The following is a 25343-nucleotide window of genomic DNA, read 5'->3' on the forward strand; positions in this document are numbered from 1 at the left end:
TCCCCCGGCGTAGACGCAGTCGGGTCGAGGGGAGGATGCGCCGTTGGAAGCTCTCCGGGGCCCGGCCTCCCCCTGCAGCCCATGGTGCAGGGACATTGGTGCTGCAGCGATGGCAGTATGGGAGGACGAGGGGTGGGGTGTCCTACACACTCCCTTATCCTGCTGGGGATCCCCCGGTCTAATAAACAGACCTGCTTGGGGCGGGGAGACACTCTGCAGACACCCAGGATGGTGACATGTCTCCTCGCCCATCAGAAAACACCCTGGAACACCCCCTCTACTCACCCCCCAGGGCCACTGAGTGATGGGAAGAAGGGGACCAACCTTTGGATACCTGGGGGACTTCAAACAATCCCTCTGACTGACAGAAAGCTCCAGGTCTCAGTTGCTGATGCGCCCCATCCCCGAGGGTCGCCCCAGAACGGGCCGGCTGGGAAGCCCACGTGGTGCCCAGCTGCCGGCCGCCCCAGCACAAAGCCTCGCAAAGGAACAGGCGCAGGCGTGAAACAGGAACCGGGTTTTATTATCTGACGCTCATTTTAATGTTTCTTGTTTGCAGCTGCCACCTGGAAGAGAGGAGGTGGATGAGAGCCGTGCAGGAGGCGCGTAAGACAGCCTAGGTGCCCCCCCGCACCCCTCTCCCCAGGACAGGTTGTGGGGGTCACACGGCCACTTCACGCAGAGCCCAGCATGGAGTGAGCGAGGAATGGGGACACTCAGCGCAATGCGGCTGGGGCTGCTAGCCAGGGCACCAAAGGCAGCGGCTGGCTCTGTCCTGGCCGTGGGGCAGGGAGAACAGCCCTTGCCACGCTGCCATGGGCTGAACTACACCCGCTTTCAGGGACCCTGAATGCACGGGCAGGATCCCCGGGCCCTACCCAGCACACAGGGGTGGGAATGCAGCCTTACCTGGCCGGCGATTCTGTCCAGATCTCTCTGTCCCTGGGGGGTGAGTTTGCGACCTCTGGGAGGAAACAGGAAGGGTAAAGAATCTGCCCCTGCAGACTAACGCTCTCCCAGCGTCCCGGCCCCTGGAGCCGGCTCAGCTGCAGCCCCTGCCCACCACGCAGCGTTCAGATCGGGCTCCGACGCCCGGAACGCTCAGTGTAAACCCGACAGGCTGCTTCGAAACCCGCCTCCCCTCCTGCCCAGCAGCCACATCCGTCCTCATCACGAGCGGCTGGCCAGGCCCCTCAACACTCACCCGTCCTGATCCTTCTCCACCATTTTCAGCCCCTCCAGGGCCTGCAGCACCCGTCTGGCCACGCTCTTGGAGCCGCGGCTGAAGTGGCTGGGCATGACGCCGTTGCGCTGCCGGCCCCCGTAGATCTTGGTCATGGAGCCGACGCCGGCACCGCCGCGGAGGTACAGGTGCCGGGCTGTGGAAGCTGCAGTACGCCAGGCAGAGCCCGTTAGCCTGGTGTCCCGGCAGCTGCTTCCAAGCCAAAGCATTAACGCCCCCCCTCCCCCACCCAGCCACTCCGCGCAGCCAACACGGCAGGGGAGGTAAGGCGCCAGGGATCGGCCCAGCTGGGCTGCGACCAGGAGACTCACGGGGGTCAGGGCTCGGTTCCCTGCATGACTCCCGCAGCCTGCGAGGCTGGTGAAATCTGTGCACACCCCCAGGCGGTGAGCTAACCCCTCACTAACAAACCCAGGACAAAGGGGGCTGGGATCAGAGCCCGAACGTTTCTCTAGTTCGGCGCTGGAGGGTTCGGGGCGCAGGATGCGTTCGAGAGCTCTCTCCCGGCCGAGCAGGAAAGGCTGCGGCGCAGAGCTGAATTCAGAGCCTGTTCTTTTGCCCTACGCGGCGTGTTCACGAGCTAACCCAAGAGTCACAAACGAGCCCCAGCGTCCAGAGGGAGGAGCGCCGCCCGAGGCCCTCAGACAGCACCAGGAGACAGACAGAGGAACTGCGGGGCCATGCCCACGGATCAGAGGCACAAGGCCATAGTCCCTCGCTAGCAACGCAGGTGATCGCGATTCACATCGTCTCCTCCCACACCCCCAGCAGGAGCTAACACAACACACTTTTCAGTGCCCAGCACTCAGATTCCAGGTTCAACAGGTGTTTGCTGGCTGAGGCGAGCGGCCGCCCCGCAGAACTGCCCCTCCCCAGGGCACGCCACACAAGCCGAAGCCCTGAGAAGACTCGCCAGCACCACCCAGCGTGGGAGGGACGTGGGCTGTGACTCCCCGGCTCCTTCAGGGGTCACTGCTCCGCCGGTATGGGGGGCAGACGTGCCCCTTGCTGCTCTGGGCAGGGCTGGGATTCTTACCTGCTCTGGTATAGAACCAGTTCTCGTCGTACGGGGCCAACTCCTTGTGCTTGGCCAGCTTGACCGTATCCACCCACTCGGGCACCTTCAGCTTTCCGGACCTGGAACCAAAGCAGGGACAAGTCAGCACCAGCTCCCGAGCAGCCTAGCCAGGGACAGCAGCCGGTGGGCAGGCCCGCAGAGGAGACTTCCCAGGGCCCCACAGAGATCAAAAGGGGCATTTGGGGAGAGGAAACGTATCCTGGCCAGATCCGCGGCAGCTGCCCTGACCGGCCCTCCCCCGAGTGAGCCTCGTCCAGCCGCCCCCCCCAGCAAAGGGCAAACTCACTTCTTGAGAAAGGCGGCCAGGGCCCTGACGAACTCCTGCTGGTTCACGTCTTTCACCGTGACCCCGGGCATCTGCAAGACAGGAGACCCCGCTCAGCGGCCTGGGCCCCGCTGCAGCGGGCGGCAGAACCCACCCTGCCGGGATGCGGAGCGGGAGCGGGCCTGGGCCGGGGGGGGGGCACCGCGCCCTGCACCCCCAGCGGGGAGCGGCCTTCGCCACCCAGCCGAGGCGGGGCCCCTCGCTCCCCGCCGGGCGCTGCAGACACCCAGCGGCTCCCGCGCGAGCTGGGCCGGCCGGGCTCCCGGACCCCGCGGCGGCACAAAGCCGGGTAAGCTCAGCCCCGGCACAGGCTGATCCCGCCCCGGCACCGCACACCGGGGGGGGCCACAGGCCCAGGGGCCACCCCCCCCCGGGCACCGGGCGGGCAGGGGAAGGGCTGCAGCGGGGCCCACGGGGCAGATCGGAGCCCCCCCAGCTCCCCCGGCGCCCCCCTCCCTCCCCCCGCCACGGGGCGGCCCCCCCCCCGGCGCCCGCGCCCAGCAGCTCTTCCCCACTCCCACGTGCCCCGGGCTGGGGGGGGCCCGGGGGGGGCCAGAGGCCGGGGCCTGGAGGGGGGGTCCCGGGGGGCCCACGCGGGGGGGTCCCTGGCCGGTCCCGGCCCCCCCGCTCCTCACCTCGCTGCTGGCTCCGCGCTGCCGGGCTCGGAAAGGGCCGTACGGGGCCGCCCGCCCTCAGAACACGGGGCCCCAGATCCCGCGAGAGCCGCTCGCCCAATCGCGCCCCGCGAGAGCTGCGCCCGGCCAATCGCCGCCGAGCGGGAGAGGGGAGGGCGGGGTCCCGCGGGACGGAAGTGAGGGGGCGGGGAAATCTGCGCGGGGCGGAAACGGGGCTTGTCCGGAGCTGCGGGGCGGAAGTGTGGCGTCCCATCGATTCGTTGTGACATCACAGCCTCGACGTGTGATGTAGCCGCATCCAATCCCGGTCCCATGACATCACAGCATCCAAATGTGATGTCACCGCGTTTGATCACAGACTTGTGACCTCACAGAAACTCATTGTGACATCATCTCATTGTGACATCACAGCAGCTCCTTGCCATGCTGGGGACTTGGGTCACTTTCATTGTCACCGGGCGGCTCGAGCCAGGCCCCCCCCCTCACCTGGGAACAGCCTGCGCTGCACAGAGCCATGGGACATCCCCACCATCCACCCCCCCCAAATCTGGAAACGTGCTGCCTTTGATGGCGCTGTGGCCTGTTCCCCACCCCAAACCAGCCGCCACCCCAGCTAGTCCTTCCCAACACCCCCCACCCCTGCCAGCTGGGAACCATTCTCCCCACCCCCGAGCCTGCCAGTCCCTCCCAGCCCCCTTCCCCCAGCCCCAGCTGGGAACCATTCCCCCCCCTCCCCAAGCCAACCAGTCCCTCCCAGCCTCCTGCCCCCCCCCAGCTAGGAACCACACCCCCGCCGAGCCAGCCAGTCCCTCCCAGCCCCCCACTCTCCACCCCCCAAGCTGGAAGGTCGCCCTGGCCTGTTCCTCTCCACCCCAAGCCAGCCCGTGGCCCCGCACCCCTGTCCTTTCCCAGAATCGATTTAACAAACGTTTGGTAAAAGCAGGAGGCCAGTCACGGGATGGTTTTATTGCCCAGCAGCAGGATCCAGAATCCACCCGACAGCTGCGTGATCGATCCCTGCCCCCACTTCTTCAATAATTGCTCTGTGAGCCGGCGGGAGCCCCCCCGTTTTCCCTGGTCGCACTGGCTGGCGGGGTTGGGTGCCTCCGACACACCCAGAGACCGAGAACCCATGGCCGGAGCTCAGTGTAAGCCAAGCGGCTCAGCACCGTCCAGGATGGGGCCGTATTTAACAGACAATAACCCCAGAGACACAAAGCCAGGAGGAGAAAAGCCAGACCCTCCTGGGGGGTTGCTGAGGGGGCAGACACCAGAGATTGGGGTGGGGGGGGCATCACCCCTTCCCTTTACCAATAGGACAGGGAGCTCAGCGGGGCGCTATGCCGGGATCAGGGAATAAGGACCAGGGCTGGGCCTTGGTCCCTCTTATCTTTGGCCGCTGCGGTCCTTGGGCTGAACCTTGGTGCCGGAGCAGCAGGGGACGTAGCGGAGGAGGACAGACCTGAGCGCCCGCCCGAAGTCCTTCTTCCTCATGGCATAGACGAGCGGGTTGGCCAGGGAGTTGAGGTGGGACAGCAGCACGGCCAGGCGGTCCAGGGCCGCGTAGCTCCGGCAGCCGGGGCAGAGGAGCTGCACGCAGTAGACGACGTGCAGCGGGATCCAGCAGAGGCAGAAGATGCCGAGCAGGAGGAGGAGGGTGCGAGCCATGTGCAGCTCCCCGCGCTTGGCCGCCCGCAGCGGCTGGGCGATGAAGTGCCCACGCACCAGCCGGAAGAGGTCGGCGTAGATGCCCAGCAGGGCGCCCAGGGGCAGCAGTGTGCAAGCGAAGAAGACGAAGTAGACCAGGTATTCGGGGGCAAAGACGGAGGTGAAGGAGCAGCGCCCCAGGTGGTCGTCATGCAGCTGGCTGTAGGGGAGCGCCCCACGCGCGCCCGGGTACACCTTGGAGAGGAAGCCGCCGTAGGGCTGGTCACGGGCGATGAGGACCAGGGCGGCTCTCTCGGAGGTGAAGCTGGTGGCCAGGGTCCAGTTCCCCTCCACATAGTGCCCCAGGCGGTTCCAGCCCATCATGGGGGAGAGGCCGATGAGCAGCGAGAGCAGCCAGCACAGGCCCACGGCGCCCAGCACCCGGCCCTTCCTCATGTGCACGGCGTAGCTGCAAGGAGAGAGCCGGCTCAAGGCCCTCAGCACCCCCCTGCAGGCCTGGAGCCCCAGCCCCAGTGGGCTCCAGTTGCCCGGCAGCCTGGGCAGAGCCACTCCCGCTGGGATGGCCTGGCGCGTGCCAGAGCCTGTGTGCCGACGCTGCTTGCCGCATGGGCGGGTGCCCCCCGCGGCCTGCTAGGAGCCACTCAGCCCCCAGACCCACCGGGGGCCACAGATTGGCTTGCCCAGCCCCGGAGCCAGCCAGCTGGCATACCCCACTGCCCCTTGGCTGGGGAACTCCCCACGCCCACACCCCTGGGAGAACGTGCCCCAGGGGGCCCCGTCTCTCTTGCCTGCTGGGCAGCCGGATTTTCAGGTGAGCGTTGAGCGCAATGAGCAGCAGCAGGAGGATGGAGAACTGGGTGGTGACCAGCGGGAAGCAGGCGAGGAAGAGGCAGGTGTAGAAGCAGAGGGTGAGCTCCAGGCTGAGCACCACGGAGAAGGGGATGGCCAGGGCACCCACGCCCAGGTCGGCCAGCGCCAGGCAGGCCACTAGGCAGTTGGTGACGCTCCTCAGCTCCCGGTGCAGGCAGAGCGCAGCGCACACCAGCAGGTTGGTGCCCACCACGGCCAGGGCCAGGAGCCCCTCCAGAATGATGAAGCCGAGGTACAGATCCATCGGGGCAGGGGTGAGGGGGCACCCGCCAGCCCTGCTGCCAAAGGGAGCGTCCCCTGCAGCCGGCCCTGCCCGGTGATAAGCAGCTGCCGGCTGCCTTTGCCAAGCTATCTCTGAGCAAACAGATCAGGGTGGTGGAGGGCGGGTGCCACGTGGATCAATCCAGCTCCCACGCGGGTGTCAGGCGCCAGCTGGCGGCGGGAGAACTGCAGGGACCAGTGAGGTGCCTGCAGGTTTGGGGAGCAAGCCAGTTCACGGGCAGACTGAGGCGCTGCTCATGTGGGGGTGGGGTGCTGGGGGGCACCGCTGGGGGGGGCAGGGGTCCCCCCAACCAGAGGTTCAGACCTCCAATTCTGGCACTTCAGCGGTTTGCCTCTCACGATGAATGCAGGGCTGGGAGCACCCTGGGGCAGGGCCCGGCTCTGGGTTCTGTGTGCGTGCAGCCCCTGGCATCCTGGGGTCCTGGGCCAGGACGGGGGCTCCTGGGCACTACCATAATACACCTAATAGCAACCGTAATGTGCAGCCCCTGGCACGCTGGGGTCCTAGGCCAGGACGGGGGCTCATGGGCGCTACCATAATACATCTAATAGCAACCGTAACATGCAGCCCCTGGCGTCCTGGGGTCCTGGGCCAGGACGGGGGCTCATGGGCTCTACCATAATACACCTAATAGCAACTGTAACATGCAGCCCCTGGCGTGCTGGGGTCCTGGGCCAGGACGGGGGCTCCTGGGCGCTACCATAATACACCTAATAGCAACCGTAATGTGCAGCCCCTGGCACGCTGGGGTCCTAGGCCAGGACGGGGGCTCATGGGCGCTACCATAATACATCTAATAGCAACCGTAACATGCAGCCCCTGGCGTCCTGGGGTCCTGGGCCAGGACGGGGGCTCATGGGCTCTACCATAATACACCTAATAGCAACTGTAACATGCAGCCCCTGGCGTGCTGGGGTCCTGGGCCAGGACGGGGGCTCCTGGGCGCTACCATAATACACCTAATAGCAATCGTAACGTGCAGTCCCTGGCACGCTGAGGTCCTGGGCCAGGACGGGGGCTCCTGGGCGCTACCATAATACACCTAATAGCAACCGTAACATGCAGTCCCTGGTGTGCTGGGGTCCTGGGCCAGGACGGGGGCTCTTGGGTGCTACTGTAGTACACCTAATAAATACCAACCGTAAGGTGCAGCCCCTGGTGCACTGGGGTCTTGGGCCAGGACGGGGGCTCCTGGGTGCTACCGTAGTACACCTAATAAATACCAACCGTAAGGTGCAGCCCCATCAGAGCCCAGGGGAGCGGCTGCTAGTGTGGGTGGCATAGTAGATGGCCCCGGAGCCCCGTGGGTGGCAGCCGAGGCAGGTGCTGGTAGCCAGAGACCGAGGATCCGCCCGCCCTTCCCTGCCCTGCACCCTCCGTCCCCGTCACCCCTCACAAGAAGCAGGGATCTTCGCCTGGCGGGTCTCCCAGCGTCCTCCTGCCGCAAGTAGGGGTGTGGGGGGACACTGGGGCTGGGTCCCTGGACTAACGGACCTCGCAAGGTGCCCAGACCTGCCACCTTGGCAGCTGCAATACAGACTTCCTGGCTAGAGAGGGGCTGTGACACGCCTGCCTCCCTCTATGGAGTGACAAGGCCGGGGCGTTAATGTCACTTATTGGACCGACTTCTGCGGGCGAAAGGGCCGAGCTGCCAAGCTCCATGGATCCCTGTCACCGCTCGCCGGGTTCGTCTGAGGAGCGGCCCAAATGGCCCCCTGAGCCCGAGGACAGGAGAGGGAAGGACTAAACGTTAATCCTCTCTCACCTGTGAGTGATCTCGGGTCTGTAACGCATGGGGGGACAGGAGCCTCCCACAGCTGCAAGAGTCATCGAATTGCAGCCAGTAAAAAGAGGCAGAACTTAGATGCCACCTTCTCTCTGCCCGCTTGAGGCCAGTGCCGGCGTCTGCCCGGCCGTGCCAGGGGTTTCATGCCCCAGCTGAGCCCCAAAGCTTGGGGGAGGCTCCAGGGTTAAAGAGAACTAGGTAAGTTCATGGAGGACAGGTCCATCAATGGCTATTAGCCGGGCTGGGCAGGGATGGTGTCCCCAGCCTCTCTTTGCCAGCAGCTAGGAATGGGCAACAGGGGCTGGATCACTTGGTGATTCCCTGTTCTGTTCATTCCCTCGGGGGCACCTGGCATTGGCCACTGTCGGCAGCAGGACACTGGACTGGATGGACCTTTAGTCTGACTCAGTCTGGCCGTTCTTACATTCAGGGAGGGAAGGATTCATTCACTGGGAGGAAAACAAGCCGCCTGTTTCCTCCACCTCCCTATTGCCGAGCCAGCCGGAGGAAACTCAGGCCCGGCCTGTGCCAATAGGAAGCCCCAACAGCCACAGATGCAGCGGCTGATGTGCACAGCCCCCAGCACCATTCGCACCAGCTGCCCGAGCGCCCAGGGGAGCCGGCAAGCGGCCGTGCAGGGCCACGACCCGCCCCTCGCTGGCGCCCTGCTGTGAGCTCTGCAGGCCGGGCTCTGCTGGGGGCTGTGCAGCAGCCAGGGCTTCGGGAGAGGGGAAGCGCTCGCCGCCCGAGGATCTAGCCCTCCAAAGGCCCTGTCGCCTGGTAGCCGCCCCCGTCTTCCCTGTCCCAGGCCAGGCACACCCCAGCTTGGTGTTCGCAGGAGGCTGGGCTGCCCTGGGGATTACGAGTGAGAGACAACCCCGAGTCTAGGGGAGCAGAGAGCTCGGGAACCAGAGTCCGGAGTGGCGGCTGCTGGCCCGGAGCCCGAGGGCAGCTGCAGCTCTGCTCCCCCTCAACAGCCCAGCAAGACTCGCTCCAGGCTCCCGGCCACGCAGCGAACTCCCCAGCAAAGGCAGACGAACCGGGCCAGCTGCTTTCTCCTCCCAGACCCATCACCGAGTCCTCGCCAGGCATGGGGCACTCGCGGCCAGCGCTCCCCGGGCCAGGTTTATTATTCTTGGGGGAGAGACGTTACAGAGAAAACACACTGAAAACAACCCAAGAATCTGCCCCCCTGCTAGTGAGCTCACCAGCGAGTCCCCGGCCGGCACCACTGGGGCTCTGGAGCGTGAGTCCTTCACAGTCCCCCGCAGCAGACGTCTCCAAGGCCCCAGCCATAGTTCAGAGCCACCGCCCAGCCCTGTGGGGCCTGCCAACCCACCCCAAAGGACTGGGCCCCCCACGGGCCATGGTGGGGTTGGTTAAAGGCCCCGAGCCTGCTCAAAGCCAGGCAATTTAGCCCCAACCCCCTTTCTCTGGCTGCCGATCCCTGGAGAATCCAGCATGAGCCTCTCCCGGGCCAGCTTGAAAGGAGGAATTCCACAAGCCCCCCCTCCCCATGACATACAGCCTCACAAGACCCAAACAATTGCGTTTCAATGCAATGCCCCCAAAGGCATTGAACACAATTCAGGTGGTGCAACGGTGCTGGTTCTGACAGGACACAACTGAGGTGCCAGTTCAGGACAAATTGCTTAGAGCAGGACAGTCACAGCCCCAGGCTAGGGTTTTTCCATTTCTAAGGCATCAAACCTGCCGGCCAGAGAGGACTTCGGTCTCACCCCACTGGCTAACCACACGTCACACAAGCAATTTCCTCAGACACTCCAGTTTCCCAGTATCTCCACCAGTGCCACTCGTATGGGGATGAATGGTTACGAAAACCAACACCCCAGGAAAAGAAAAGAGATTCTCCCGATCCCAAAGGACCAAGCCCCAGACCCAGGTCAATATACACATCAGATCTTACCCACAAATCATGCTGGTGCCAATCCTTTAGAATCTAAAATCTAAAGGTTTATTCATAAAAGAAAGAAATAGAGCTGAGAGCTAAAATTGGTTAAATGGAATCAATTTCATCCAGTAATGGCAAAGTTCTTGATTCAGGCTTGTAGCAGAGATGCATAAACTGCAGGTTCAAATCAAGTCTCTGGAACATCCCCAGCTGGGATGGGTCATTCAGTCCTTTTTGCAGAGCTTCTGCCTGTAGCAAAGTCCCTCAGAAGTACGAAGTAGGATTGAAGACAAGATGGAGATGGGGCATCAGCCTTTTCTAGGCTTTTCCAGGTATAAGAACCTCTTTGTCCTTACTGGAAAATTACAGCAAAATGGATTCTGGAGTCACATGGGCAAGTCCCTGCGTACTTTGCTGAGTTACAAGGCGTATCTGCAGGAGAGGCGCCAGGGTTTTTGGCGCCTTAGGTGGGGGTCCTTTCGCGCTCCCAGTCGGCGGCAATTTGGCAGCGGGGGGGCCTTCCGAGCTCCTGGTCATTGGGGCACTTCAGCAGCGGGTCCTGGAGCAAGTGAAGGACCTGCCGCAGAATTGCCCCCAAAGACCCGGAGCGCGGAAGGACCCCCCGCCGCCGAATTACCGCCGAGGGCGGCAAAATGCCGCCCCCCCAAATCCTGGTCACCTAAATGGAAGCGCCGGCCCTGCATATCCGCCTTCTCTCCATGGATCAATTGCATAGCTGATGGTCCTTAATGGGCCATCAAGCAGGCTAGGCAGAGCTAACACCAACTTGTCTGGGGTGTCAGCATAAGTTTGAAATACAGACAGTACAGAGCCAATATTCAGAACTTCAACTACAAAATGATACAGACATACAGACAGCGTCATCATAACCAGCAAACCAGAACCTTGTCTTAGACACCTCCTTTGACCCCCTTTGTACAAGATTTGGTGCCACTACAGGACTTTGGTTGCAACAACGATCTACACGGTCCCAGTTCAAGTCAATAACGTGACAGGCTGGTGTCGCTGGACTCCAGCAGGTCTGCCCAGGAGACTGTCACACGCTGGGGAAGGATCAAGGGTTCAGCCGGCTGCCGTCTCTGGGCAAAAGCCAGCGCCAGACCCGCGACTGATGCAGGGCAGAGACGCTCCGTGCGAGAGGAGTGGGGAAGAGGCCAGCGAGAAGCGGAGCTGTGGGGCACAGTGAGAGCCGCAGGTGCTGCATCTGGTGTGGTGCTGATCCCGCCAGGCCGTGGCAGCTCGAAGGCACTGGGGGATTAGGGCTGGGGGACATTTCTAACCAACGACACCCACCCAGGCCTGGCTTGATTTGGGGAAGCCCGTGTGCCGTTATTGGGGGGAGGAAAATGGAGGCCCAGGGACACTTGCACGGCCCCCCAGCCCCTGGAAGAGCCTGAATCTGGTCTCCCAAAGGACCAGATTTTGCAGACCCCTCTGGCACTCACCTGCACCTGCAGGGGCTGAAACCCCTCTAGAAATCTGGCCCTGGGGGCACTGCTGAAAAGGTCCCGCTGGGGCTTTGGAAGCTGGTGATCGGCAGGGGCAGCTCCCTGGCCCTGGGGCTGGCTAGAGCCACAAATGGGCCATGGGCCAGGGCCACGGGGACCTGCGCTAACCTAGCTCCCAAAGTCCTGGGGTAACATGTCCAACAGGGCCTAAGGGCTAGGCTGGCTTACGCCACGCAGGGCTTCTTCCCCCGGGGATGAATCTTCCGCTGGCCCAGATGGATGGTTTTTCTTCCCCTGTGCGCCAGCAGAGTGCACAGAAACCAGCATATGAAACCATTCAGTGGGCCCCAAGCTAGAGCGCTTGCCAAAGTGTGACGAAGTGAGACCGTTCTTAATGTTTCCTCCGAATAGTGTAGGAGTGCCTCAGTTTCCCCTATGCACTTCTTAAGTCTCTAGGTGGTGGGATAAAGGCCAGTGTGTATAAATCACTGACACTCTGTCTCCTGGCAACTAATAGTTAGGGCCCTTCCCACCCCCTGCCAGGAGATGCTAAAGGTGGGGGAGAACAAAGAGGTCAAGTGACCTCCTGGCCCGGGAAAGGGGCTGAGCAGAGAGGAGGGGCTGGGAGGGGTGGTTAGTCTGGAGCTGGCTGGGGACGAGCAGTGAAGTGCAGACGTGGGGGGTCTGGCTCACTGCCCCCCAGAATGGACCCGGCCGAGGGGTCCGGTTCGCTGTATCTACAACCTCTTCCTGTCATCAAATAAACCTCTGTTTTACTGGCTGGCTGAGAGTCACGTCTGACTGCAAAGTGGGGGTGCAGAACCCGGTGGCTTCCCCAGGACCCCGCTGGGGTGGACTCGCTGTGGGAAGTGCATGGAGGGGCAGAGGATGCTGAATGCTCCAAGGAGAGACCCAGGAGGTGAAGCCATGCAAGCTGCTTGCCATGCAGACAGTCTGCTCCAAGGGAGAGGAGGCTCCCCAAAGTCCTGCCTGGCTTGGTGGGGAGCAGTTCCAGAGCATCGCCCGGGGACTCCGTGACCCAAGGCGGCGGTGCCAACCCCTGAACCCCCCGGGAGGGCTCCTTTCCCTGGACTCAGGGTTTCCCCGGTGCTGCAAGCAGGGCCGTCCCTAGCCATTTTGCTGCCCTATGCAGCCCCCCTGTGGGGCGGAGGGGTCTGGCCCCAGGCCTCCACGGGGGGGAGGGCTGCACCCAAGGCCTGTGGGGGGAAGGAGAACACTTGGGGGGCAGGGGGGAAACTGCTCCCCAGCACAAGCTGGCAGAGCGGAGCGGATTGCTCCACTTCCCGCTGCCCGGTGAGTGCAGGGAGCCCAACCCCTGCTGCAGTCCCCAGGGGAAGGAGTGGAGTGGGGGTGGGACTGGGGCAGAGCAGGGGTAGGAAGAGGCAGTGGGGATGGGGCTGGAGCAGCAGGCAGCTGCGTAGGGCACCGGGGAATTGGGTGCCCCACATTGCTGGGTGCCCTACGCAGCTGCGTACATTGCGTCTGGGTAGGGCCGGCCCCGGCTGCAAGCTGCAGGGGTGCAGAGCAACCAAACACCCAATTGCGTCATGCGTCCGGGGTTACACCCGTCGCTCACGGCCTGGATTACACCTGCTGCCCGGTTCTCTTGCTGGCCTGGCTCTGGGAAGGGGCGTGTCACGGAGTGTGGGGGAGTCCGGCCCTGCACCCCTCTTCCTGGGACCCACAGTGACTCTCAGCCAGCCAGTAAAACAGAAGGTTTATTGGACAACAGGATTGCAGGTTACAGCAGAGCTTGCAGGCACAGTCAGGACCCCTCCATCGAGTCCTTCTTGGGGTTCAGGGCACTTGGACCCCGGAATAGGATCCCCTGAATTCCCCTCACCCAACCCAAAACCGAAACTGACCTGCCCCCCCTCCAGCCGGCCAATTCCTTTGTCCAGCTTCCCGGCCCAGGTGCTAACCCCCTCCCCCTACCTGGCTCAGGTTACAGGCTTAGATCCTGTCCCTCCCCTAAAGTCACCCCCGGCCCTCCCATCCCCACACAGACAGCCCCTACTCCATCACAGGGCGGGGTGGGCATCTTCGTCGCCATGGAGCCACACGTCATAAGCAAGCTTGAGAGCCCTAGCTAAAACTTTCGCGGTGTTGAGAAGCTCCTGCTCTTTGGAATGGGTTATTTCCTTCCTCAGCTCGGTGATCTCCTCCCCCAGCATCTGGGCCATTTCCTTAAAGCCCTGCTGCAGCATGGCCTCCTGCTCCTTCAGCTTGCTCTGCAGCGCCCGCTCTGCCTCCTGCCGGGCACTGGCCAGCTCCTCCGCCATCTTGGCCTCCAGCTGCTTCACGTTCTCCTGGTGGCTGCGCTCCTGGTCCTTCATCAGCTGCTCTGTCTGCAGCCGCTTCTCCTCCGCCGCCTTCCGCTGCTGCTCCAGCAGCTCCACCTTCTGCCTCTGGGCTTTTGGAAAAGCAGATGACAATTAAAACCCAAGCCGGGCTCCAGCTTCCCCAGAGCCTTGCGGGCTAAGTATCAGAGAGAAGCATCGTGGGGCACCGCTACCTGACCCCCAGCACATGGGCAAGGCCGTCCTGCCAGCTGCGTGCCCACTCGCACGGCTATTGCACACAGAGGAGACGACACAATGGGGAATACGTGGGTACATCCCCACAGCGCTGGGGAGGCGATGGAGTTCCGGGGATGATGGAGAGGGCTCTGGCCCTGGATAACTTTCAAAAGCTCTTCCTATTTCCTTAATCTGCTCCCCTGGAAATGCCTTTCCCTTCCCCAGGAGCAGAGGTTGGCCAGCGCTGAGCCGTTTGGAACCTCCCGCCTTAAAAACATACAAAGGAAACAGCAGAGCAGGCCTAGTGACATCCAATGGGCAAGATTCTGGTCTCAGTTATCCCGGTGTAGATGAGAAATGACCCTGTTGCCTTCAGATGGAGTCACTCTGGATTTACACCAGTGTATCTGAGACAGGAATCTGAGCATTCCCATTTGGGAGGTTTTCAGACGTTTCATGCCGAGTGTGTGTGCAGCCAACCCTAGAAATGCTAGGGTGGCAAGTCCGGAAAGAGGGCAGGTGAGGCAGGAAAGGGTTGGGTGGGGTCTTGAGGACTTTGTTGGAACTGCAAGCACTCGCCGTCAGAGCAGGGGGGTCTCTGCTCTTGCTAGAAGGCTGAAGCAAAGCCTGGAGCAGATGGCTTCAATCATTGGGAGTGAATGGTGCCTCAGTGCTTTAGGGAGCAGCCTGGTTTGTCTCTCCCTGGTTTGTGCTCCCTCTTGTGTGCTCTGAAATCTACAGAGGTAAAGTCGTGCTACGGTGCAACCTTCCAGCAAGGGGACTGATGGTTTCGTATCTAACTTCTCCGCATGCGTGTTGTGAGCACAGCAGATCGGGGGAAGGACATAGGGAAAAAATGTTTTCTTGCATTAATATTTCTTGTATAATATTATCAAATGTCTTATTTGACTTTATGACTTACTGGCCAGGTTCTTTTCTGCTTCAGTCATCTTTTTGTCGACGCTGAGGACTGTTTCCGCTTCACTCCTCTTGCTGGCCAGGAACTGTTCCAGTACCTCCTCCGCCTGGGAAGAAGAGACCACAGAGCACACAGCTTGGAATTGTCTGTGAGCGCCCAGGCGTCCGATACCAACCCTTTCCCCTGGGAAAACACGGCCGATGGGAACACTGAGGACTCGGAAACTCCGTGCTGCCTGGGCTGGCTGCAGAGACTCACCTTGACTCCTTTGTTGGGGGTCTTGCGGAAATCTTCCACCACCCGGCTCCGGTCTCTCAGGTAGAGCTCGTACCCACCGGGCTGGGAGTAAACCCCATCGCTGAGCTGCTTCTGCATGTCGGCTGAGAGCGTCTTCAGCAGGGCGCGGCAGGAGTCCCTGGACGCAGCTTCGTTCTGGCCCAACAACCGCCCATAACTTTCCTTCATCACCTCCTAATCAACAAAAGAGAATAAGCCAAAAGGCAGCACTGCCCTCAGTCCTCGGGGCAGACGCTCCCCCTACGATTGCGCCTGGTCTCCAAGCTCAGCTCCCTGGACTGGAAACGCCCCTCTCCCCAGCTGTCCCCGGCTCTGCGCGGCTCGCGGGCCCGGCTGCCCTTGCTGGGTTTGGCTACGTATCCCCCAGGACTGAAAATAGCGTCAGGCACCAGCCAGCCCACCGACCCGGGGAACAAACTAGGCGATGGCTGGGCAGGGAGAGCGGCAGTGGCTGTCACACAGTGTTTCTCGCCCGCTTGGCCATGGGACCACGAGCTGCTGGAAAGGTTTTTACATACCGAAGTCAAGAGAATCTCTCTCCCTGGCAAGATCAACTCTCCCCTGTCCAGCTCTTGAAAGAGGCGGGAACAGAGCAGAGGGCTCAGCCCTGCTGGGGTCCAGACGCTGGTTCACTCTCACTTTCATGGGACCTCTAAAGGAGCCATGCCAGTTTTTGATAAGGGGTTGCCTGTCTGATGGGGGCCAGATTGTTGTCACTGGCTCGCTCTCCCCTCTCTCGCCTGCGCCACTTAGTGAAATCATAACCAAGTTTGCCAGGTAAAGTGTCACTTTCAAGTTGGCACCATGCTGGGCTGAAGTCCCACCTCTCGGAGCTGAGGCTCAGACACCTCACTCAGTGCTAATTACCCCAGCCCTGGGTCCTGCTTTCGTAGGAATTCCCAGCCCGGATCAGAGCCAAAGTCCATCGAGTCGCTTTGCCTGGATTAGCTCCATGACCATCCTTTGCCTCTCCCCCAGGACGATTTTGCCGTTAACCTCAGAAGCCTTTTGGAAGCTGAAATGAGTGAGGTCCCCACATTCTCTACGTCTACACTGACAGCCGGGGTGTAAGTCTGGGTCAGGCATTAGGATCCGGGTTTCACCCTCAGAATCCCAGGGCCGCGCTAACGGTCCGGGGCGTCCGTCGCAGGGTAGCCGCGCTGTGCGAATGGCCTGGCAGCAAAGCATTCAGACAGCCTGGGGGAGGACGGCAGGGCCCCTGGCGTTCACATACCATCAGCCGCTTCTGGTACGTGTAACCCTCATCCTTGAAGGAGCGCTGCATGAAAAGCCGCAGGGCGTCCCCCTCGCACGTCCCGTGCGCCGCCGAGAGCTTGCCCAGCTCCACCGGCAGCCGCAGCCCCTCCATCCCGGCCGCGTAGTGAGCCAGCGCCTCCCTGAGGGCCGCCTCGTTCTCGATGGCAGCCATGGCGGTCACCGCGTTGTCCAGGCAGGGCACCTGCCCGCTGCGAATGGTGTCCACGTAGCTCTGCACTAAGGCGCCAAACACTGCAGGGAGAAAGGGAGGAGAGAGTCCAGTCACAGGGGCCCCCACAAGAATACAGTATTCTATAGTATTGCAACTTTTTTTTTATGGAAGGGGCCCCCAAAATTGCTTTGCCCCAGGCCTTCGGAGTCCTCTGAGTGGCCCTGCCCAGGACATGGGATCTGCCCAGCCAAATACTGTGCTGCTCTTAGATCTCAGGAGTTCTGGTTCTCAGCATCTGGGAGCACAAAGGGACCTTCCATGTGGTCATAAATAAGCTTGTGCCGAGAAGATGAGCTGGGATGACAGTCAGTCACCAAAACACCAAAACCCAACGAACCCCTGAAGTGCCAGAGCCCAACAGAGATTTTACCAAAGAACCAGAGACTCCAGGAGCCCCCAAGGGATGGGCCCACCTCCTCAGATATGTCGGCTCCTAACTCCCATTGATTTCAGTGGGAGTTAGGTACCTAGGTACTTCTGAGGATCTGGGCCGTGCTACGGCTATTGACTTACGTTGGAAAGCGCCAGACTCTGAGAGTGCTGAGGGGCAGGTTACAACTGATGATTAGATAGATAGATAGATAGATAGATAGATAGATAGATAGATAGATAGATAGATAGATAGATAGATAGATAGATAGATAGATGGGGTGTCTGGCATAGATAGATAGATAGAGATAGATAGTAGAAGTAGTATGAGATAGATAATAGATAGATAGATAGATAGATAGATAGATAGATAGATAGATAGAGGGGTGTCTGGGATAGATAGATAGATAGATAGATAGATAGATAGATAGATAGATAGATAGATAGATAGATAGATAGATAGATAGATAGATAGATAGATAGATAGAGGGGGCATGGGGATAGATAGATAGATAGATAGATAGATAGATAGATAGATGATAGATAGATAGATAGATAGATAGATAGATAGATAGATAGATAGATAGATAGATAGATAGATAGATAGATAGATAGATAGATAGATAGATAGAGGGGGTGTCTGGGGATAGATAGATAGATAGATAGATAGATAGATAGATAGATAGATAGATAGATAGATAGATAGATAGATAGATAGATAGATAGATAGATAGATAGATAGATAGATAGATAGATAGATAGATAGATAGATATGATAGATAGATAGATAGATGGGGGTGTCTGGGATAGACAGATAGATAGATGGATAGGAGGAGGCCCTGCAGCAGGACCGCGAAGCGGTGTTGGGGCGGGTTACAGGAGCCCCTGCCAAGTGCAGGGGGCAGCCAGGGAGAAAGCCCCCAGGGGCTGGTTTGAAATGCAGCAAGCTAGCGCTGGAGGCTGGGGCATGGCCTCTTTAGCTGGGCAGCAGCTATTACAGGATGGGCCGAAGGCCGTGGTCCCTTCGCTGACGTACGTCGGCCGGTGACGGGCTGCCCTCCGGGGACGGTCTTGACCTGCGACTCCCGGAGGACGTACTCGCAGAACCTGGTGGCTTGCGCGAGGAACTGCGGGTGCAGGGCGCTGTCCGGCAGCGTGCAGAGCTGGCTCATTTCCTCCCCCGCCACGGGCGGCACGAAGACAAAGCACTTGCGAATGGGGAAGTAGTTGCGAAGGCAGTCGCGGGGCAGGTTGTACTGGGTCACTTCCTTCGTGAAACCTGGAGACTCGGAACAAGACCCGCTCAGCCCCATGGACCCGACTACTGGCCCTCACCCGGCCCTTGTGAAACAGCTCCAGGGGCTTTCTGGGTGCTGGGACTGCTGCATTCGCATCTTACTTCAGTGCCGGGGGGGCCTGGGGCTGCTGCTGGAGTGTGTGACACACTGAGCAGCCTTTTGCCTTTCTCCACTCAACGGGCTTTACACCCCCCCCCGAATTCATCCCCCTCCTCCCTGGGAAGGAGGAAATGTCATTAGGCAACTTGTTCAGTCACACAAGACCTGACTCCAGAAACCTCATTTCCCTCTCCCCAGAGGAGAGCCCAGAGCTCTGTGTGAAGAGGGGAGCAACACCACAAGCCAGCAAACGGGAACAACCAGCCTCAACTGACTTCAGACTGTGGCTGTGTCTGCAACCCACATTAACACAACTCCTGGCTCTGTTCTCTCCCGCCAGCCTCGGGGAGGTGGATTATCTACATCGCTGAGACCCACCCCATGGCCCCAGCCTGCTATAGCTTCGGAGTGAATAGACCTGGTCGCTTAGCTCAAGCCGAACAGGCTCACCATTTTAGATTCAGGAGCCAAGAAGTTAATTTCCTGGATCTTCTCACCCACAGTCAACCTGTGGAACTCTTTGCTGGGGGATGTTGTGGAGGCCAAAAGTGTAAGTGGGTTCAAAAAAGGATTAGTTAAGTTCATAGAGGCCAGGTCCACCAATGGCTGTTAGCCAGGATGGGCAGGGACACAACCCCATGCTCGGGGTGGCCCTAAACCTCTGACTGCCAGAAGCTGGGACAGGATGACAGAGGATGGCTCACTGGAGAAATGCCCTGTTCTGTTCCTTCCCTCTGAAGCACCTGGCACCGGCTGCTGTCAGAGACAGGACACTGGGCTGGAGGGACCATTGATCTGACCCAATCTGGACGGTCTTACGATGCAGATGCAAAAAACGCTGAAGAAAATCGGCCTTAAAAGAACAGAGGTTCCGTGAAGTCTCCCAGGGACTTTGCTGCTGGCGCCAGGTCACCGGAAGGCCTGGAGATCCCCGGGGCTGGGCTGCGGAGAAAACTCTCCCAGAGCGAGCTGGCCAGAAGGAACACACATGGCCAGGTCTACTCGCCAAAGCCGAGGCCATCGTTGTGACGAGGCTGGGGGAAAACACGGACGTGTCTTTCTTACCCTTCCTCCTCACTAGCGCGTTCTCCAGATAGTCGTCCTCCGTCACCTCCCGCCCGTTGAGTTTCAGCTCCAGCGTGAAATCCCGAACAGCCCAGATGAATTTGGGGAAGAAGCGGGAGTACTGACTGTCGTCCTCAAAGCCATCCTGGGCCTGGGCTTTCGTCCGGATGTGGGTGCTGATCTCGGACACAAAGCTACTCGTAGGGCTGAGGAATCTAGGTGGGGCCGTAGCAAAGGCACAGGGCAGAACAGCCCCCCATGTCCAACATGCAGCCCTCCCCTGCCCCCCATGGCCACCCCACGACAAGGATACTGCAGCTGCTCCATGGCGTACTGGTCGATGGTCCCTTTGCTGTTGTAGACCAGGGTGCTGCTGAGCAGCACGGCCAGCGCGAAGATCCACGCGTCGTTCTTGGTGTCGCCCTGGGCAGGAAGGAGAAGGCTGGTGGCATGACACAGACTCCTGGAGTTGAGTTTTGGGGCCCTAGCGGCCATTGGGGCTGGAGAGACGAGCCCCCTCCCAGAGACGCCGTGACGAGGGACAGCCAGGCTGGGAGACACAGGCCTTCGCCTGGTTTTGTACCCCAGTTCTGGGATTTCTAGGGGTGCTGCTGAATGCACGATCCCTGCGAGAGCTGCCACGTGGCTGCCGCCCGACCAGCCCAAACTCCAGGTGGCCCCCCCAGAGTTGAGCCCCGAGTCCTCCGGCTCCACCGCTTCTGCTGTCAGTTACCTTGCCGGCCTCCCTCCCACCTGCGCTGGGCTGACCTGTGCCAAATGGGGAAACCCCCCAACACATTCAACCGGCAACCGGCCAGGCCATGCGAAAACCGGCCAGGTAGCAGCTCTACCTCCCACTCAGCGGCTCCTACCCCGGATCGCTCTGGAGGAAGCTCCTGCAGACGGCGCTAACCTTCCCCGGGGCCTCTGCTCCTGACGCCCTGTGGAGCCTGGGAAACCCCCAGACCTGTTTGCCCAAGATGCCCTGGAGATCCCACATTGCTGCAGCCAGGCGCCCAAGGCTTCGTTTTGTTTTCTTGCCCTGCAGGAGATGAGGGCAGCTCCCTCCTGGGCATTAATGAGATTCCATGTGCCACGGGGCCAAGCAGTCATCTGGGGAGGGGGCAGAGCTGGAGTCTCTGAGAACGGCGCCCGCCGTCTCCTGAGGTCGTGAGTGTCCTGGTAGCAGTGGGCAGGTGGTGCTAGGGCTGGCGCTAGGGGGCCTGTGCTGCAGGGGGCAGGGTGGGGGCTCAGTCAGGGGGCTGCTACTCAAAGTCCATTCGGGGCAACGATTTTGCCCTCTGACATTCCCTGCTAGGGTGCCGGAGGAGACGTCCCCCTTTGCTCAGGTCTGTGGGTTGGGGAGCGTTTTCTCAGCCCCCCAGGGCAGCGGGGAGTTGTGGCATGCCCCCTTTCACCGGAGGGGGGCTGAGTCCCTGCACACAAAGGCCGCCTCCCACTCAGACCCTGACAGTGACCTCGGCAGCTCCTGCCCCCACTCACCTTCTCCACGTCGCCCAGCCCCTCGCTGTCCAGCAGCACCAGGGTGTGGCCGGCCCGGCGCGGGTGGGGCAGGCACCACATCCAGATGCCCTTGGTGTGCGACTGCACCGTGGAGCCCAGCGAGAACCCTGGGGAGAGAGACACGGTTGGGTCCCAGGAGGTCGTTGTCCCACTGCCCTTATGGGGGGAGGAGGGGGCTCGGCTGAGGCATATATGGTACAGCTACTACATATGATAGACAGATAGATAGAGGGGTGGATGGGGATGGATAGATTAGATAGATAGAGGAGGGGGTCTGGGGACAGACAGACAGACGGAGTCGGTGTTGGGGACAGACAGACAGACAGACAGTGGCTGTGCACAGGGTTAGCTATGTGGATGGTCGCCCACTAGCCAGCACACATTGGTCGCAGATTGGACAGACCCCTGTCCCGGCCGTTCTCGGTTCCTGGCCCTGCCTCCGCGCTGGGGGCTGCACGTGATGAGCCCATGAGATCCCTTCCAGCCTCACGTTCCCATGGCTCGATAACAGACTCACACGAGCCGCTGGGAGCAGGGGGATTTCCTGGCTGGCCCAGGGGGGAGGTGAAGCAGAAGGTCTCACCCGTTCTCCTGCCGGCCAGCTGGTTCAGGAGGTAGGACTTGCCGGTGCGATACAGCCCAGCCACGGCCACCACCACCACGGGCTGATCCACGCCGCGCAGGGCCTCCAGCGCCTCCTCCATCACCTCCAGCTCCCCATCGGCAGGGTTGGCGACGAGGCACACGGGCTGCTCCATCGCCCACCTGCAGAACAGCAGGCGCAGAGCTGGAGCCGGGGGGAGAGTGGGGGGAGGGCAGCTCTGGCGTTTCCCTCCACCCCAAACCCCTGTTCTCAGGCCGCTCCGCAGGGGCCGCAGCCCCCAGCATGAGAGTCACTGTCAGACACACGACCGCTGCCTCGCCACCCTCCCAAGAGAGACGCTGCCGGGGGGAACCCAGGCCCTGTGAGGGGAAGTGACTCGCTGAAGGTTGCGTATGAAGTTCAGTGGCACAGCAGGGACAGAACCCAGGAGTCCTGGCTCCCCCACCCAGATCCCACTCCTCTCCCAAAGCAGGGATAGAACCCAGGAGTCCTGGCTCCCAGCCCCTCCACCCCTGCTCTAGCCACTAGACCCCACTCCCCTCCCAGAGCCACAGAGAGAACCCAGGAATCCTGGCTCCCAGCCCCCCCGCTCTAACCACTAGACCCCACTCCCCTCCCAGAGCCGGGGATAGAACCCAGGAGTCCTGGCTCCCAACCCCCCCACTCTAACCACTAGACCCCACTCCCCTCCCAGAGCCAGGGAGAGAACCCAGGAGTCCTGGCTCCCAGCCCCTCCACCCCTGCTCTAACCACCAGCCCCCACTCCCCTCTCAGAGCCGGGGAGAGAACCCAGGAGTCCTGGCTCCCAGCCCCCTCCCGTTCTAACCACTAGACCCCACTCCCCTCCCAGAGCCGGGGAGAGAACCCAGGAGTCCTGGCTCCCAGCCCCTCCTGCTCTAACCACCAGCCCCCACTCCCCTCCCAGAGCCGGGGAGAGAACCCAGGAGTCCTGGCTCCCACACTTCTGCTTTAACCACATCCAACCTTAGGAAATTTAGGTGGCAAGAGATTAAATTTTCCTCCCCCTTGTTCTTTATTCCATCCGACCCCCCTTCACTCCCAGCCTCTTTATTCCAGACACTTCTCTGCACTTCCCGTTTCCTTCCCTTTCCGCCCCACCAGCTCTGTGAGCTACTGACCGGCCCGGCTGGGATCCCGCAGCTCGCTCAGGCCAACCCTCGGCCTTCAGCAGCCGCTGATCAAACACTGGAGCGCGACTGGACCGGCCACAGAGCCAGCGATTCCCCGCCCGGCTCGCCTAAGAGCTAACGGAGAGAAACGTCCCAGCCGCTCGCTTCCTCTCGGCTCTCTGCACCTTGGCGGCTGTTGGAGATTGAAAGTGAAATTGATTTCTGAGCGGGCCGGGGGAGAGAGGGGGAGTAGCTTGTGTAGGACCCACTCCTGCGGGGGAGAGACGCTTTCACGCTTACGCCGAGATTCTCTTCGGGGCTGGGACACGGGCCTGGGCGGCGGGAGAGTTCGGGGGAAGGCAGCTTCCCTCCGCCCAGTTCTGGCTGTGTCCACACACCGGCCTTGCTCCAGTCAATGTAAGTGTCCCACTCCCCTGAACTGCTAACGCCGCCCCCGCAAGCAGCGCAGGGCTTATGTCGGTGCAGTGACCCCGGTGTGGACAAGGCAGGTTACCTCGGCTGTGGGCTCTCACTCCCGTCCATTTCATGGCTCCCTGCTTCCCTGCTCAGAGCCAGAAAACACTGTCACCCCAGAGCGAGTGGGCAGCTCCAGCTACAGCCAGTGCCCCCTCCCTGGGGTCCTGGCTCCCCCCTGCCAGCCAGGCTGATGGCTGGGCTCTGGGGTCCCTGTTCCCCACTGGGAGGGAGCGGGGAGCCGAGAGCCGGGGGGAGCTGCACAGAGCTGAGCGGGTCTGTAAGTCGACCTAACGTACATGGCCGCATGGTTGTAGGTTAGAGGAGCCCTTAGTACATGTCCCAGCCCCCCAGGGGAGCTCGGTGAAGCTGGAAAGCTCCTCTCTCTCCCGCCAGCAGCTGGGCCAGTGAAAGCGATTCCCTCCCCCACCTCGTCTCTCTAACGTCCTGCGACTGACACGGCTACCGCGGCACTGCAGAGTTTTCTCATGGAAAGTGAAAACAGAAGGGAAAAGATTGATTTCACTGGGGCTTGGGAACAACACACAGAGCAGATTCCAACCCTGCCATGCCCTCTCCTCTGGGAATTGTAATAATTAGCTATCAACAGGACGGGCCAGTCCATCAGAAATGAACTCTGTCAAGGTTATGCTTCATGCCACGCAGGCAGAGATGTTAGATAAAACCACTGAATCCTCTTGCTGGAAGGCTGCAGAGTAACACGACTTCATTACTCAGAATCCAGGATGATCACACACAAGAACCAAAACCAGAGAGAGACAAAGCAGGCTGCTCCCAAAGAGCAGGAGGCCCAGTTCACCCCACCTTGCTCTAGGCTGGCTCTCCACAGACTAATTCAGATGCACACTTCCTTACAGAGTCTCCGACCAGCCAGCAAGCTCAGGAAAACCCCTGGGTAAATGCAAGCAAAAGCTTGCATTTTTTTAACACAGTTTGCGACACACGGCCGGTCTAGCTGTTCAGGGCAGAGCCCTTGCTTTTGTGTTCTTCCAGCTGAATGTCTCCAAAGCTGAGGGACTGGTGTGACGTTACTAACATAACCTGGGACCATATAGATCATTGTTGCAACCACTGTTATATGTTTGCAGCAAACATTATACAAAGGTTGTTGTGTAAGGGGTCTATGGAAAGGTTCTGATTTGCTGGTTACGATGATGCTGTCTGTAGGGCGTATCATTTTGTAGCTGAAGTGATGAATATTGGCTCTGTCCTGGTGTCTCAATGTGTTTTGATTCTAAGTAGCCTCAGTGAAGCATTTGGTCAGCTTCTTGAGAAGGGGCAATTCTCAGTAAGTGCCCAAGCAAGAAACCCCTAACGGACAATGGAGCTTGGGAGACTCCAGTCCTCATGAGAAGTCCTCCTGGGAACATTCAAGGTAGCATGTGAGCAATGGCTGTCGCCTGTAAAGAACTGAGTCATGCGTCGACATGTGACTTCCCATGTGACTCCAGACGCCATTTTGCAGTAATTTCCCCCAGTAAGAACAAAGAGGTGTCTTTACACCTGAAGAGACTATGAAAAGCTGCTGCATCTCCTCCATCCTGCTTCCTACCTCTGGAGGGACTTTGCTACAAACTGAAGCTCTGAACAAAGGCCTGACTGACCCATCCCAGCGGGGGATGTTCCAGAGACTTGATTTGAACCTGCAGTTTACTCCATCTCTGCTACAAGCCTGAACCAAGAACTTTGCCATCACTGGATGGAATTGATTCCATTTAACCAATTCTAGCTCTCAGCTCTACCCTTTTCCTTTTATGAATAAACCTTCAGATTTTAGATTCTAAAGGATTGGCAACAGCGTGATTTGTGGGTAAGATCTGATCTGTATATTGACCTGGGTCTGGGGCTTGGTCCTTTGGGATTGGGAGAACCTTTTTCTTTTACTGGGGTGTTGGTTTTCATAACCATTCGTCCCCATACGAGTGGCACTGGTGGGGATACTGGGAAACTGGAGTGTCTAAGGGAATTGCTTGTGGTTAGCCAGTGGGGTAAAACCAAAGTCCTCTCTGGCTGGCTGGTTTGGTGCCTTAGAAAGGACGCCCAGCCTGGGGCTGTGACTGCCCTGCTCTGAGCAATTTGTCCTGAACTGGCACTCTCAGAAGTGTCCCAGCAAAGCCAGAATCGTTACAACCGGCTCAGCCCAGCTGTCCTCAGGTGCGACACCCTCTAAAGGCCACAGGTTTGTGCCTGGGTCAGAGTGACCCTAAGTGCTGGGACACGAGAGCAGCAGGGCCTGGTCCCCCTG

General features: G+C 60.2%; 3 protein-coding genes across 3 annotated transcripts; all 3 read right to left on the bottom strand.

Moving 5' to 3' along the window:
- Positions 1-502: 502 nt before the first annotated feature.
- RPS19 (ribosomal protein S19) lies at positions 503-3365 on the bottom strand. The gene is made up of 6 exons (XM_030543197.1): positions 3282-3365; positions 2608-2678; positions 2280-2380; positions 1205-1388; positions 910-964; positions 503-566 (listed from the first exon to the last, which is right to left on the bottom strand). Exons 2-6 carry the CDS (start codon positions 2676-2678, stop codon positions 540-542), a joined length of 438 nt encoding a protein of 145 aa, XP_030399057.1. The 5' UTR covers positions 3282-3365; the 3' UTR covers positions 503-539.
- An 861-nt stretch (positions 3366-4226) lies between these two features.
- Positions 4227-6180, bottom strand: LOC115640451 (adenosine receptor A1-like). The gene is made up of 2 exons (XM_030543196.1): positions 5738-6180; positions 4227-5397 (listed from the first exon to the last, which is right to left on the bottom strand). Exons 1-2 carry the CDS (start codon positions 6061-6063, stop codon positions 4668-4670), a joined length of 1056 nt encoding a protein of 351 aa, XP_030399056.1. The 5' UTR covers positions 6064-6180; the 3' UTR covers positions 4227-4667.
- A 7061-nt stretch (positions 6181-13241) lies between these two features.
- LOC115640450 (guanylate-binding protein 4-like) lies at positions 13242-24712 on the bottom strand. The gene is made up of 10 exons (XM_030543194.1): positions 22613-24712; positions 21453-21634; positions 20849-20976; positions 19659-19768; positions 19346-19539; positions 17920-18162; positions 16260-16534; positions 14987-15199; positions 14732-14834; positions 13242-13703 (listed from the first exon to the last, which is right to left on the bottom strand). Exons 2-10 carry the CDS (start codon positions 21625-21627, stop codon positions 13312-13314), a joined length of 1833 nt encoding a protein of 610 aa, XP_030399054.1. The 5' UTR covers positions 21628-21634; positions 22613-24712; the 3' UTR covers positions 13242-13311.
- Between the last annotated feature and the right edge of the window lie 631 nt (positions 24713-25343).

This window comes from Gopherus evgoodei, unplaced genomic scaffold (genome assembly GCF_007399415.2).
Source record: "Gopherus evgoodei ecotype Sinaloan lineage unplaced genomic scaffold, rGopEvg1_v1.p scaffold_31_arrow_ctg1, whole genome shotgun sequence".
Taxonomy (NCBI): Eukaryota; Metazoa; Chordata; order Testudines; family Testudinidae; genus Gopherus; species Gopherus evgoodei.